At 46.0% G+C, this 15,131-nt stretch overlaps 1 protein-coding gene across 4 annotated transcripts; it reads right to left on the reverse strand.

Moving 5' to 3' along the window:
• Positions 1–234: 234 nt before the first annotated feature.
• SIK1 (salt inducible kinase 1) lies at positions 235–14,788 on the reverse strand. Of its 4 annotated transcripts, none has more exons than XM_075773132.1 (14): positions 14,773–14,788; positions 13,202–13,435; positions 12,239–12,355; positions 9,587–9,650; positions 9,241–9,402; positions 8,849–8,973; positions 8,611–8,734; positions 7,393–7,616; positions 7,003–7,152; positions 6,241–6,363; positions 5,759–5,984; positions 4,783–5,058; positions 4,018–4,249; positions 235–3,241 (listed from the first exon to the last, which is right to left on the reverse strand). In XM_075773132.1, exons 2-14 carry the CDS (start codon positions 13,352–13,354, stop codon positions 2,821–2,823), a joined length of 2,397 nt encoding a protein of 798 aa, XP_075629247.1. In that variant the 5' UTR covers positions 13,355–13,435; positions 14,773–14,788; the 3' UTR covers positions 235–2,820. The 4 variants fall into 4 exon arrangements, with proteins under 4 accessions (XP_075629247.1, XP_075629230.1, XP_075629239.1 ...); XM_075773115.1 differs by lacking the exon at positions 14,773–14,788 and adding an exon at positions 13,674–13,893; XM_075773124.1 differs by lacking the exon at positions 14,773–14,788 and adding an exon at positions 13,542–13,816.
• Positions 14,789–15,131: the final 343 nt, after the last annotated feature.

Here is a 15,131-nt window from a genome sequence, read left to right on the forward strand (position 1 = left end):
TTACTGTCAGATTTTATAACCCGATTACTACAGACTTGGGTTAGATTCAGACAGATTGCCTACCAGCGAAAGGCTCAATATCCCATTATCAGATTTGTGAGCCCACCATTTCTCTTCATTTAGTATGTAATAGAAAGTGTCAGTAATGTCCTATGGACTTAGGCTTTAAAATGAGTCTTTAACTATGCAAGTCATATGTGTATATAGCAGGAGAAAAGACTCCACAGAATCATCTGCAGGACAATTTTAAAACATTTTTTATTTAAATATTAAATAAAACACATTGACTAATCATTTTGGTGTACACCTCATTTTAACATAAGAAATAAAATGATTGTTCAGTCATGATAAAAAATAAACTATACATCTTAATTAAACCAATCACGTAGTGTCTTTAAATACCCTATTGCATTGCAGTCTGCAGAACAGCACTGTCAAGATATCTACAAAAAACCCCAAACTTTTAAAATGACCTCTTTCTGCTCCAGCAATAATTCCAAAGAGGTTCTACAGCAATTGGAAAAGAAAAAAAAAATACTATTAAAGTAAAGTGCTTGTCATTGCTCAGGACAGGAAACAAAAGAATCTGTGGCCTTTTGATCCATGGCATTAAACAAAACAAATATTGAAGAGGAAATTCTGCGTTTTCAGTATGTATGCTACACCCCTTACAAAACTGAAGGCAAAGTTGCTGCTTTGTGATGAGCTGGCTTCTTCTTGCCCTCCTCTCCAGCCATCTCCACGCAATCTGGTTTTTGGGTTGGTTTTTCTTTGTTTTAAACCACTACAAATGAGCATGAGACTTTGGTGTTTTCTCTGCTGCAAGGCACCACTCATTAACAAAAATTCAACTCAAGCGATTTTCTCTCACTTTGAAGCTTCCAGACCACGTAGCAGCAGTGGCAAGCTGGAGATGCACCAATATGGACACAGATAAAGAGGTTGTTTATGGAGAGCCACAGACAGAGCCACATGACATCGTCAACCCTTCCTACTCCCACCAATTAACCTGGTCAATCTTTGGCTTTTTTTTTTTTAAAAAAAAAAAAACAAACACAACAAAACGAACTAAAAACCAGGTATCTATATTATTTGCAAATGCGTAATACTGCAGGTTGCATGAAGCCAAGGTAACTTGAAGGCACCCTGTGTCACACGAGAGAGATGGGTCCTTTAAGTATTTAGACAGAATGCAGCTATTTTCTGACATTCGGATGGCAGCTTCTAGCCAAGCTGGCTCACCGTTTGCTCACCTGCTTCCAAAGTCTGCACGCCCTACCCGAGTCATTCCTGTAGGAGCACAGTCTGTTCTCCCTTTTATGCCTAAGCGTAACTTCTACTGATACCAACAGAAGTCATGCTCTGCCCTGGGAGGCGAGTGGGGTTTATACCAGAAACACAATATAAGCATATTACAAAATATAAAAAATAACTAGTGTTATATAGTTTTCTGCTTCCTATTTATATACATATACAGCATTAAAAACCATACGAAAAACACCTATCTAATCCAAAACCTCATTTTGCTAATATGCCAAAAACAAACCAGCCAAAAACAAACACCCAAAGATTGTGCTGTTTTACTCACTTTTAATACAGTTTTGTTCAGAAATAGCTGTACTCTGTTAGAGTAGAATTCTGTTCTAGACTATTCCTTTTGTCTTTGTCAGTATATAATTATAACCTCAATATTGCACATTTCCCCAAGAGTCAGTTCTGTTTGGACCCTGATAATGAAATGCATAAAAACATAATTAGCAGCGGATATAACAATGTGCAGCACTAAGAAATACCCCTCAGGCAACTTTGTAAGCAACCTCCAGGAGGGCTTTTGAAAAAGAAAACCCTTCCCATCACCCCACCGGTACTAATGTTTCCCTCCTCAGTGCCTCTGCGAGAGTATGAAAAAACTTAGCGTTTATAAAAAGATTCCTAAAGGTTATTCAGACCAACAAAATAAATGCAGGTGTGCACGTGTGTACATGTATATACACACACACTGCCCCCAAACAAACATCCCTGCAAAAGACCAGACATTATGCAATTTGGATCCTGATGTCAAGGGATACATTTTGAAAAGGTTACTTGCTTCTGTACTAATTAGAAGGCGAAAGGGGGGGGTTTAAGCTTTTCCAGCTGATGTATCAAGCAAGAAGTTCACAGTTTACATTTAAAGTATGCATATCTGGGAGGTGTGGAATGGGGATGTTGGTTCCTTTAAATAAAATGAGTGTTAACAGGAGGAAAAAAAAATGGCAATGCTTCCATTTTTGTCTTCTATGAATGCATAATGCTGCATGCCACTGGTTTTCTGTTTATTTTCTTTAAAAGAGGTAATCATCTTCACAAACCCATAAATGAATATTGTGAAAAAGGGAGGCTCTGGTCCCTTCTTTGAAAAGCCTCTCCCTGCTGTGTCACCACTACTGACAGCTGCTAATCTTGCATAACAGCAGAGCTGTATTGGTCTGACTTGAGTACAGTACCGAAGACTTCTTCCCCAACCACATCCCTCCCTGTCCCCACAAATGCCCCACCCACCTTCCCCAGCATTATTTTTCCTTTAAAAAATTCAGTTTCTATTCATATTTGTTCAGTGCAAGAATAGTAGAAGCAAAAAGACATACATATTGCTTGTTTCAGTTCTATAAAGTTGCTAGCTTTCCGAGCCAGACAGCCTCTTCACATACTTCAAAATTTATTGCTTCTGAAAGTCACTCGTCCACACGACACCAGCCAGCCATGGACCCACACACGCCATGGAACAGTGGTGAAAGTTCTTCGCAGCAAAAGCAGCGTGAGCTGTAGCAGCCGGGGCTCTTATTTGACCAGGACAAACTTCCCTAGCTGGTTGGAAGTCAGGTCCTCCATCTCACAATCCCCGTGCTGCAGAGTGACAGCGTCATAGCTTGGAGACTGTGCAGAGAAACTCTGTTGCTGAGAGAAGGTGGTGCCAACTGGAGAGACGTTGCTGCTGATGTACAGGTGTGTGTCTAAAAGATGAGCTGCTGAGGACACCGGTGACACGCTGACACCAAAGAAATGAGGTCGGAGCAGTTGGCTGTTGCCAGCAAAGGCCAGCTCAAATGAGTTCTCTCTTTGTAGCTCTGACAACAGAAGAGAATTGGATGCTTTGCAGGTACCTACGCTATCAGAGGAGGCGACGCCATTTGTTGCAGATGTCTGAGAAGTCTGGGGACAAGCTGTCTGGAGTAGCTGGTGATGCTGGAGCTGGAGCATTCTGAACAAAATCCAAGAACGGAAGAGGTTAACTTGCATTCCTCCTTTCTCACCCCCACCCCTGACCATAATTTCCCCTTTGTTTCCTTCTCTCTGTCAAACCTCTCTTCGCCCAGCCAGTACAATTAAAGCAAGTCAATCATGCCAGGGCAACGTGTTTTCACTTGGCTTTTCCTCATGTCGGAGAGTGCGACTATCACCAGAAAGTTATCTAGTCACCATTTGGCCTGCTAATAATAGAAGTTCTAGAGACAACGTGTGTAGATAAACCGGAAACTCAATTTTCCATCTTGCTTCTATGGGAATGAAGAGGTGCCACTACACATGACATTTGAGGCCACTGGAGCTGTGCCTCCTTTGTGGGCTGTAACTTTTCCAAATTACAAGGTCTCACTTCCTTGCCATGGGAAAATTACAGGAGGAGGCAGAGAAGGAAAGAAATCATTCCCAAAACTAACAAAGAAAAACACAGCTTGTGACGGGGAGAAGTAATGTTTTCCCCCACAGTACCAAATTGCTTCTCAATTCAGCAACCTCCAAATACTTGGACGTCGAGATTTTTAAGTGGAACTGCACATCCTGTGTTATGTATGCCAATGCAGGAAGCCACAAAGGAAGCCAAGCAGTTTATCTGCTGCCACACAGCAAAGATGGAGGACAGGAATCCCCAGTGACTAAACTCCCCAACCTCTTTTGCTGTGTTTACTCCTCCTCGCTTGCCCCTAACCAAAGTAAACCCAATGAAAACAGCACAACTCCTTCTGGACAGCTTCTCACCTCTGCTGCTGTAGCACCTCCTCCAAGAGGCTTCTTCCTTCTCTGCTGCTCCCACTGCTGCTGTACATGCAGGTGTTCGGTTGCGTGTGTTGGAAAGGGCTCATGGCACTCCTTGCTGCCCGAGATGAGGAGGACTGACACACCTGCCGAGCAAAGCCTTTGATTTTATTCAAGCCGAGAAACCCCTTGGCTCGAGCGTTCTTCCGCAGCTGCTGCCTAAAAGCCTTCAAGCCTGTGGGACATGAGGAAAAGAAACGCACTTTAGTCCTCCTCAGCATTTGCCTAGGAGCCTGCTTTACAGATCAGCCTTTCTGGGCAGCTGCCTTCATTTGCGCGAGAACTGCGCTAGAAGAGACCGTGACTCTTCAGTTCACGTTCGCCCCTCTGCCTGATGGTCAGAGCAAAATTTATGCGACAGAGGAGGGTTTGGGACAGCTGCACCCTTGTGTAGATGGACATGTGCACAGCAAAGACAGAAATCATGATGCTGATAGAAATCGTGATGCTGTTCACTCTGTATTTTAGGATGAAGGCGGAGCCTGCCACCCCCCTCACGACAGCAGAACTGCCTTCACGGGCATGCTTAATCAGTATCTGAGAATCTCTCATCTAGGCACCTTCCTCAGGGCATCCGACTCTCCCTCAGAGACAGATTAACCAAGTGGCTGGCCTCAGTGTAACACCGACACGGGCAAGCAAGCATCCCTTTTCTAGTGGCAGTTGGAAGGGTGCAATCCCCCAGCAATAGAGCGAGGAAGACGTTACCTTGAGTTAATGAGGTATCAGATGCTCGCCTTCCTTCTTGGAAGCTGACAGGCAGGAGAGAAGCACCTCCCATGCAGCCCTGAGCTTGTAACACCGGAGCGTCAGACTGCGAAGCTAGGAAGGGTGACGTCATCCTAGCTGTGGCTGGGCTCCCCGTCATTACTTGACCTGCCAAACAGCTGCTCAGGGCCACTGAGCTGTCATTTGAAGATGAAGTAAGGCAGCTGTCTGAACTAGTTCCCTCTGTGGGGCTTGCAGAAGAGGAAATGACTATACCTATGGAGGGGAAGGAAGGAGACAAAGAACATTCCCAAGATGAGTACAGGAAGGAATAAACATGACATCAGAGCCTTCTGCCCACCTCCACTGGCACTAATAAGCAGCTGCAAGCTGGAAAGGTGTCCAGCAACTCGTGTTGTCACAGCACTTGACTCCAGCAAGGGGTCATCAACGAATAACCTAAGTCTGGGCTCCCAGCCAGCCAGCAGGGCAATGCCAGCAACACCAGCACCACGGGGCTTTGCTGGGTCAGACTTACAGTGTTTCTTTAGCACAGCAGCTCTGACATGGGCGTTTTGTGAATAGTTTTGCTTGTTTGTTTAGTTCATGGGGTCTTGATGTGTACCAAATACCATTAGTGATGATTTTTTTTTTTTTAAATTCAGGCACCCCCACCTCCCCCAGTACAACAGAGGAAGCAAGCAGAGAAGGGTTACGTCCTGCTTGTGAGAATTCTTCTCTCTGAAGTGATCTAGATGAAACACAACAGTGGAAGAGCTCTTCCTTAAGGGCCATGCTTATTTATGGGAAGACAGAACTGTGGAGGGCAGAGTACAGACTTCTTTTCTGGGCCCTCCTATCCCAGCCAAGGTAAAATCAACACATGCTTCTCAGGCATTTGTTCGATTTGTCTGCTATGGCACTCCTCTGTCCTTTTCCTCCAACTACAGATGCCATCTCTGCCAGACTTACTTACATGGAGGGGCACGCTGATAGAAATGAGTGGTCACTTCAGCCAGTGTGTGCCTCCTGCTGGTGTTGCTAGGGATGCGGATAGGGTGGTCGTACGCCTTAATTTCATCTTCCAGCTCTTTCTCTTGCCTTACTTCTTCACTAATGGTGGTCTCCAGCAGGCTGTTGGGGGAGATGGAGCGGTTCCGGAAGAGCCCGTTGAAGTTGGGATCCACAGGAAAGAACACAGGCTGCAAAACATGTCAGATCACAGACTGAAGGGTGTTTTGCTTATTTCTGCACTACCTTTTAATACTCTTCACAGCCCTGTGGCATGTCTTCAGCAGGCGTGTTGTTTGAGAGGCTACTACCACACCATGCCCAAATGCCAAACAAAAGATTGGAGGGAGAGAACAACAGAGTCACAACCCCTGTTGTTTTGGATTGGCAGAACAATGGGGGGGGGGGGGGGGGGAAGTAACACAGAGTTTAGCTGAGAACACCAACCTGTAATGGATTGCTCATGTCACAGTCCATTTCTGCCTGCAAGGATGGCTGAATCAGGCTCTGAGGTTGCTGGTAAAGCAGAGATGATCGCAGGGTTTCACTAGTGAGACTGTCCTGAGGCATCTGGAGGGAGAGCGATGCACAGAAGCCATGACATACACCACAGCTCCACATAACTTTTCAGATACTGCAGGCTCAAGAAATTTCAGAGCCACCTTACGCGCAAGCTTTCTTCAAGTACTTTCTATCAAAATTAACAAAACTAGTCTTTCAATGCCAACACAAAACTCTTTCTCCTAAGTTAGGCAATTTAACTGGAAGTACAATTTGAAAAGGTACCCAGAGCACACTTTAAAGGGGGTGAGGGTGAGGAAAAGAGAAAGAATGTCAGAAAAACACACAAACTGACTCATGGAGTACTTCTGAGAATCCTACACGGTATGTAACAAAGAAACGTAACTGATCCATGCCTAAGAGGGCAAATTTTGATGAGAAGCCTAATCTTCTGGCTCATTATTGACCTGCACTGGGCACAGACTATTCTTTGGACCATGACCCACGGTCACTTCTCAGAAAATAGGCAATTAGTATTCAGTCAGCCTCCTGCTGAAGAACAGTAGGCCGTGTCCTATCAGAGGGCACCAATATCAGAATTGGTTTTCAGAAGCCTGAGAGTTACCATCTGGTATTTTCCCATAGTAAGGGGCAGAAAAAAAGAGAGCCAACGGACACAGCTTCCTAGTAAGTAATGCCCTTTCTTACCTCAGCATTGCTGATCTCGGAGCTTCTCAGCCTTTGCTGACGGCCAGTTGCTGGACGACTCGATAGCTGGCTGCTTCGATACTCCTTGAGGCGCTCCAAGAGCAGGTAATAAATTGCAGCAAAATGGTTGTAGCTGCTGTTTTGCAGAGACTAGAAGACATTGAAAGGATCCTTGAGTTACAGGTAACTCAGGATAAAAGCAGCCAAAACTCATCACTAAGGCCTTATAATAATGTACGCAAAAAAGAAGTAAAAATCCAGAAGGGCAGCAAAGATTTTACTATGCTGTGACACTGAATCAAGGCTAGTCATTGAATGACATATATATGACTGCACCACTGGCATTCCGGTAGTCACTGCAGATGTATCTAAGGGGCAAGCACTTCTCACCTCAACAGTTCTCTGCCTGTCGATGCCAAGCGTTTGCATGATCCCAAGGACCTGCTCATTGTAGTCACCCAGGTTGGAGTTGTAGTTTTGCATGGAGAAGGACAAAGACTGCTGCTGTTGAAGAGATGGGTCAGCTTGCATCCACTTGTGCTGCTTTATTTGGGAAATGGTTATTCGCTTGGTTGGGTCCACAACCAACATCCGTCGGATTAGTGTTTCACAGTCTGGATGACAAAGACAAACCCATGAGCAAGGGGTAAAAATAACAGCCCAGCCCCAGGTCACTGCTAAGAAACCTTCCCAGCAACAGTGTATGATGTCTATGAAAATGGGAATTAAAGGTTTCTGAGCAGCTGATGCCTGATCTGACTACTAGATATACAGAACCGCACAAGAGATGTCCACATATATTTCACAAAAGCAACACGTCACTACAGGAAATGAAGCTGTACTGGATAGCAGCAGGTTTCAGGTGGCCTTGCACCTTGTAGGAGAGCTAGTTTTGAGTGGATGCAGGTTTAATGATGCTACATCCACTTAAAATATGTCAGAATTTAGTAAAGAGCCCCATCACATACAGCTTCCTCGTCTCTGTATACTGCTTATTTGTTTTTAACCAGGGAATCAAAGCCATTCATGGCTATAACTGATAAGGTCAGACTTTCAAGAGATACTCTTCACTTGGAGAGAGGCACATTCACTTGTTTTTCAATCCAAATTGGAGAGAGTTGATAATACTCTTTAGTTTGTTTTTCTCACCAGCTTGTTAGAGTGCTCAAGAAACAGTCCCACTGTTTCTGCTCTCCTTGACAGCATAGCCACACTGAAATATACCCCTTCTGCATAGTTAAAATATCTTAGGAGAACTACACCCATCTCAGTATTGCAGGCTAGTCTCATTAAAATCCTGTTTTCTCTCTTTTGTGAGTGATTATTTCTCCAGCTTGAGTGTCAAGTATTTTTGTAATCCATAGAGATACTCTAAGAAAGGAAAGGACAGCCTTTTAGAAGCACCATAAAGCAGATCCCAGAAAAGAAAACGTGTGCAACCCAGCCCCTCAACTATAAGCGCTGCCCTACAGAAATTACTGGCTGCATAAAGACAAAGTGATTGCCAGCTGCAAAACCAGTCCCATCTGTCATTGCCCCAAGAAGGAACAGACAGCTATTCCTTTATCTGTAGCCCCTTTCTAACATTAAGAATCTGAAAAAAAGCACCTTCAGACATGAAGTAAGGGATGCGGAACCGCCCCTCCAGCACTCTTTGCCTCAGAGTTGGTAGATTGGGTCCATCGAAAGGCAGAGAACCACAGACAAGGACATACAGCACCACCCCAAGGCTCTGTCAATAGAACACAGCACCGCATGTGAGTAATTCCAGTTAAAGCAATGATTTTGAAAGCCCACACATCCTTACAAAGCGTGAAATGCAATTTCTAAGGAATATCAAACTCACCCATATATCAAGGTGAGGTCCTTCATATTCTTTGCCTTCAAAAACTTCTGGAGCTGCATAGGGTGGGCTTCCACACCAAGTAGAGAGGGGCTCTCCTGACTTGTAGAAGTTCCCAAAGCCAAAGTCTGAAATGAAGGTAAAAGTCTGGGGTAAGAGATCACTCAACCAATATTTCAGAAGTAGCAGAAAATGGAGAGAAGGGAGCAGATGTATCGTTTTGTTCTCTGCCTATTCATTTAATTTATTCTCTTTTGTCCAGAATGTATGTTCAGGGAAATGTCAGCAACTTTTGTTTTATTTTCAGTTACCATAAATACATTTATAGAATCATCCTAGGGAGATTGAATTTGACTACATGCCTAATTATAGAGTAACAGTGTATTTCTTATTACCTGCTAACTTGATATTCATGTTAGCATCTAGCAGAAGGTTCTCTGTTTTGAGATCCCTGTGCACTATGTGGTGGCTGTGACAATACTCCACTGCTGAAAGAATCTGCCAGAACTTCTTCCGTGCTTCGCTTTCACTTAAGTGCCCATTGGAGGTCAGATGATCTGCAAGACAAAATAAAAGAAGCACAGGATTTAGCAACACCTGGAGGAAAGTTTTCATAATTCTGCATGTGCTGCACTATTTGACAGCTGACAATGCCAACCCTGGATTTTTAATGAGAATGATAACAGTAAAGCCATGGTTTCTAAATCTAAAGAACTGTTAGCTCCGGCAGTGAGGACTTACCAAACATTTCTCCATTCTTTGCAAACTCAGTAACAATGTAAAGCATATCCTTTGTTTCCATAACCTGTGAAGACACGAGAGGACATGCTTAAAAAAAATTGCAGATCTCTGAAGTTCCATTCACTTTTCTAAGTGTATTCTCAAACATATCAGTTCAATTATTTATTTGCCGCAGCAGCTGGCAGTAAAGGCATCTAATTTTGCACCACAATGCTCTTTCCAAGCAAACTGGTAATGAAAAAGATAACAAATTAATGCTTATGTGGCTACAATATACAGTGGCTTCCCATGCCATTGTTCTTCTTACCATTACCATGCCACCTAATCTCCATAACTGAGATAACCGATGAGCATTTCAATTATTTCATACACTTCCCTGAATTTTGTTACAATATGCATATATAGTTTTACAATTCATTTGACATATTTTGAGCATGCAAAGACACTTTAAGTTTAGAGAAAGTCATCTTTGTTAGCAGGTACTCAGGCCAGGAGAGATATTTGCAACTTGGACAAATCAAGAAATAGTATCAAATACCCCGCTCCCATTTGGTGTTGGCCAGGGGCATGGCAAGCCTCCCGCGCAACGACAATAGGTTGCTGTTTGTGTAACAACAGTGCTTGATGCACGTCAAAAACGGTCAATATATCGCCCAGCGTTCACCTGTCAATCTAGTATCAACTTCCTTTGATACTTGTTAATTTTTTCCTTTGGAGAAAAAAAACCCAACAAACTAAAAACCAAACAATGAATGAGAAATGCTGAGCATTTCCAAATTCATCTTCAGTTGGTATAGCGTACCTTTCAAATATTGCATTTCAGATTTTAAAATACAACTTTTCCCTGGAATGAGACTCTCAAGGAGCAGATATTCTGTTTTGGAAGCATAAGGCTCACAACAGGTAAACAATCAAAAAAGCGTCAATACTACTTCAAAGGTTGTTATTTCCAGGCTCCTAACATGTAACCTTTTTCGAAGACTCTTGTCCTCCCCTCACTACAAGTACACACAGACACGAAATGAAAATAAACAAACAGGGAGCAAAGGAAGAGAGGTTCCCAGTTTAAAAAACTGAAGGAAAGTGTTCTGGGAAAGTTGCCAGCTGGATGAAATTAAGACGCCCGTGCTGAAACTAAAACAATGATGAAATAATACAAGAACACACACCCGACATTGGTATGTCATCTAATTCCATCCCTGCTTCTCAGTCTCCACCAAACAGGTAAAGCATCAGTTACAACAACAAAGAAAAGAAAACTTCACTGAAAAGAAATTATGGTCCACTACCAACGTCACTTGCTCCATCAAGTGAAGTGGTTCAACTAGATGGAATTTAACCTGCTTTTCTAAAAGCTTCAAAATAGTATTTTCACCCACATCATTCCACTGAAATGAAATCAACCGAACTGTTAGAATGTTTCTGTATATCCTATACTGCCCTATGGGCAACAATGACGTCAGATGTTAACACAGAATAATTTTTGTTATGATGGTTAATACTATAAATATCAAGCACTTCATGTGTGTCAAGGTCTTTAAAAATAATGCGTTGCCTAAGCACCTGCCTTACTGGCTCTCCAGCCTTACACGTTAACTAAACCTCCCCCCCCGCCTTTTTTTTTTTTTTTAAGCTAACAATCCCAGCAGTAGATTGGAGCCGATAATAGTGCACACGGACTTTCAGACCTGCTGCTTCATCCATCTATTCCTCTCTCCTCCCCTCCCTGCCCTTCTAGACAGGTCCAGACAGACTGTGATACCTCATCTTCTTCTTAAATCCACATGGCACTATTTAAGATGATTAAGAGGAACTTACACCAAATGCTAATTAGATAGAATACTTAGAATTTGCAAAGCAGTCCTTACTCGCTAGACAGCTATGATCCTGTTTTCTGCACAACACTTTAATTTGCTCTTACTGTTAAAAATACCCATCAGTGCAGAAACCAAACAGATCTAAACCAAAATTCACGTTGTAAAACTCTACAAGGGGAAAGGTATTTAAAAGTCACTTTCAAAACTACACAAACTGGACAGAATAAACAAACAGGTCATTTTTTCTAACTACACAAACTGGACAGAATAACCAAACAGGTCCTCATATTCTAAGATACCAACATTTACTGGCTTTTTATTTCTACTTGGATTAGAATTCTAATTCTTAGATTAGATTTCTACTTAGATTTTCTACTTAGACTGATCTAGTTTAATTGTTGTTGATTTTAAATCCCTTCCACTTATGGCAAATTCAACTTTTGCACTTTCTTCCCTGCTATCCTACATGAGTTTATGTCTTCCTCTTATCAAAAGCACGTAAGATGTCCTAGTCCTCTAAACTGGAAGAGCAGAGGAGTTAGGAAAAGTAACTTAATCATAGAAGTTCAGATAATCACTTCCTCAATGTGAAACAAACTTCAGCCTGGTTTTAATTGTAAATTTAACAGTGCATTTTGTCAAAAAGCTGTCTAATGTACCAGAATATTGTTCAAAGAATGATGAATGACTTAAAAAAAACCAACCCAGTTTATTTTAAGTGTTTTTCAAAAAGTATTTCAATATGCATTCTCTCTGCAAATATTTGATGTAAAATCATGTGCAAGAGCACAAGCATATCTCATCTGCGTGCTGTGCTTCAAAGCTGACCTCTTACCTGATATAGCTTGATAATGTGGGGATGATTCAAAAGCTTCATTATCTGAACTTCTCTATAAATCTTCTCCAGATTGCTTGGGTCTAACCTTGTTTTGTCTATTATTTTTATTGCAACCTGCAGATTTAAAAAATAATAAAATAAAACAACCCCAGGCTTTACAAAATCTGTACTCTTACTGTTAAGATCTCTTAAAAAAATTAAAAATAAAAAAAAAGAAGACAACACACACACAAACTCACAAAATCCAAGTAAAGTAGCTTTTAAAGTATGGACTTGACAAAGCTGGTTTTGTTTTTCTGAACTGCACAAAATTCACGACACAGAACATTTTTATTTTTCTTTTCTACGTCAAAGGATTACACATAAGGTAGTGAACAGAACCGCAGAAATTAGCACTGGACAGGATTCGGTAAATCTTTTAATCCGTCCCATGCCAGTGAGAAACAGATTCTGCAACAGACTATTTTTTGCTGTAGTGACCGATATGATTTTGACATGCACTAGAAATATAAATACATGCCCATTAATAAATTATTCCTGCAAATAACACCACAAGTTCTTTGTTCTTGAAGCACACGCATTGAATGAAAGAATTAAACCCGTCTGAAGTCTTCAATACATCCTTAATTTGTCGGACTCTTTAGCAAAGTACGAGTAATTCAGTGAGGCTACCGTAACACTCAGAAAGGTCATTTTTTATATATGCCTGCTCGGTTTTCATCTTACGTGAACTCTGTCGAACACACCGGGAAAACCTGAAGCTCCTACGAGCCGCCACATCAACCACCGGTGCGCAGCCAACAAAGGCAGGCTTAAGCCCGCCGGACTTCGCGAAGCTCGCTGCCGCTCTCTCCACCTCCAGCCTCAGCGTGCGGATTTCGCACCCCACCGCTGCCGGCCCGGCAAGTACCCGGCTCTTCACCCCCCGCGCCCCCCGGCAGCCGCAGCCTCGGCACCCACCTGCGTTTTGGTCACTCTGTGCCTGGCCAGTTTGACCACCGCGAAGTTGCCTTTTCCCAAGGTCCTCTCGATATCGTAGAAGCCGACTCGCAGAGGCCGCTGCTGGGCTTGTCCGGCAGCGGGCACGGAGCTATACTCTGACATGATCACCATGATTTAGGCGGGTGGCGGGCAGCGCACGCCGCGCTTAGGAGGGGAGCATCCGCGCTGCCCCGGGGACGCTGGCGCTCGCACCTGCACGGAGACGGCACAGCACACCCCGTCAGCCCCGCACGCCGCCGGGCCCCTCTCACAACTCGGCGGGCTCTTCTCCGTCCGCGGCAGCGCCGGCCCCACTCACCCCCGGCCGCTCCGTTCCCGCTGCATGCTCGCCGCGCCGAACTCGCGCGCGCGCCGCCGCCGCCCCGCGCGCCCCCCAACCGCCGCGCGCGGCCGTTGCCCGAGCGTCGGAGCGACCGTTGAGCCGTCGTACCTGGCGGGCGGGCGGGCGGCGGGCGCTCTCCGCGGCTGCTGGCGCCGGGCTGTGCCGCCGCCGCCGCCGTGGTGGGGTGTGTGCCCGCGAGGGTGTGCGTGAGTGTATGTGTGTGTGTGTGTGTGAGAGCGCGCGTGTGTATCTGTGTGCGTGCGCCGGGGGGCAGGCGGGAGCACGCGGGATGTCCCGGCCCCCCTCCCCTTCCCCCGCCCCCGCCCCCCCCGCTCCGTTCCGCCGGCCCCCCTCCACGCACACCCCGCCCTCCCTCCCGCCTCCTCCCCCCGCCCACCGCCGAAAGCCGAGACGGGCCCATTGACGTCACTTTGACGCCAGAGAGACGCGCGCCCAGGCGCGAGGCTGAAGGAGAGCGAGACACCGGGCCGTTGCCAAGGAACGGGCGGCGCTGACGCGCGCGCTGATGGAGCCGTCGCCCGGGAGACGGAGGGGCGGTGACGTCAGGGCAGAGGGAGGGAGGGGGCAGCTGTGTCTCCCGCGCCCCCCCCCCGCCCGGAGGGGGCTCTCTGCTGTCACGTGACCCGTCCCTTCTCCCGGCGGGGTCGCCCCCTGCCGGCGCGCCCGGCGCCCGCGTCAACCGCTGGCGCGAGGGGCGCCGGCAGCCGTTAACCATTTCGTGGCCGCTCCGCCGCGGCCAGGGAGGGGGGGCCGCGCCGCGCGGGTCTCCCCTCAGCGCCCTGAGCGGCCGAGGCCACCGGCAGCAAGAAGCCCGACACGGGCAGAGTTTGCCCACAGCCGCGGTACCCTGCCGAGGACTCGGCGGAGACTTGGAGCCGCGGTAACCCTGCGCTAACCGGGGATGAAGGGGCCACCGCACCGCCCGGCCGGCCCTGGTGAATCCCCCGGCCCTGCCGACTGGGGGGCCAGGCCCCCGCTACCCCATCCCAGCCACCGAGACAGTCCTCGCTCTGTGTCGGAGTCCTGGGCCCGCCGGGGGTGTGGAGGCCACCGACAGGGACTGTCCCGCTGGCAGCAGGGAAGGTGTAGCTGCAGCTCTGCGGGGGACATTTTTTCCTAATCCCAAAGCAGAAGCAGGGCTGTGGCCGCCCACCCTTTGCACTAATGCCCGCGGCGGGATACTGACTCGCCTGCCTCTGCGCAGGACCGGTTTTCGTTCCGGTTGTTCAGGGCGTGATGGAGAGGAGCTGCCTGGGGCTGTTGCCGACCATTCCCCCTAGCACCCAAGACTGGGGCCAACCCGGCCTGGGGAAAGCAACCCTTTGGGTCCACCAGCTGGGCACAGACAGGAAGGGAAGTCATAATAAAGAGCCTATATACATATATATATGTGTAAATATGCAGCCCTGGGATACTTTGACAACTTACTCATACATTCTGAATACGGCTGTGGCTATTATCTCTGGTCAGTCTGGAAGCAAGGCTTGGGAAGTTACCCTTTTGCACACCAAGGCTGAAGAAGGCAGTTTGGGATTCAACCTCGGC

The sequence above is a fragment of the Balearica regulorum genome, chromosome 1, assembly GCF_011004875.1.
Source record: "Balearica regulorum gibbericeps isolate bBalReg1 chromosome 1, bBalReg1.pri, whole genome shotgun sequence".
In the NCBI taxonomy this organism is placed as follows: domain Eukaryota; kingdom Metazoa; phylum Chordata; class Aves; order Gruiformes; family Gruidae; genus Balearica; species Balearica regulorum.

Excerpts from the sequence above, each read along its gene's own strand:
- SIK1 (XM_075773132.1), bottom strand. The coding sequence starts at position 13,354 with ATGGTGATCATGTCAGAGTATAGCTCCGTGCCCGCTGCCGGACAAGCC. Across the intron at positions 7,153-7,392 it reads ACAGGCAGAGAACTGTTGAG|TCTCTGCAAAACAGCAGCTA; the intron begins GTGAGAAGTGCT and ends AATGTCTTCTAG. Across the intron at positions 5,059-5,758 it reads CTATCAGCGTGCCCCTCCAT|GTATAGTCATTTCCTCTTCT; the intron begins GTAAGTAAGTCT and ends TCCCCTCCATAG.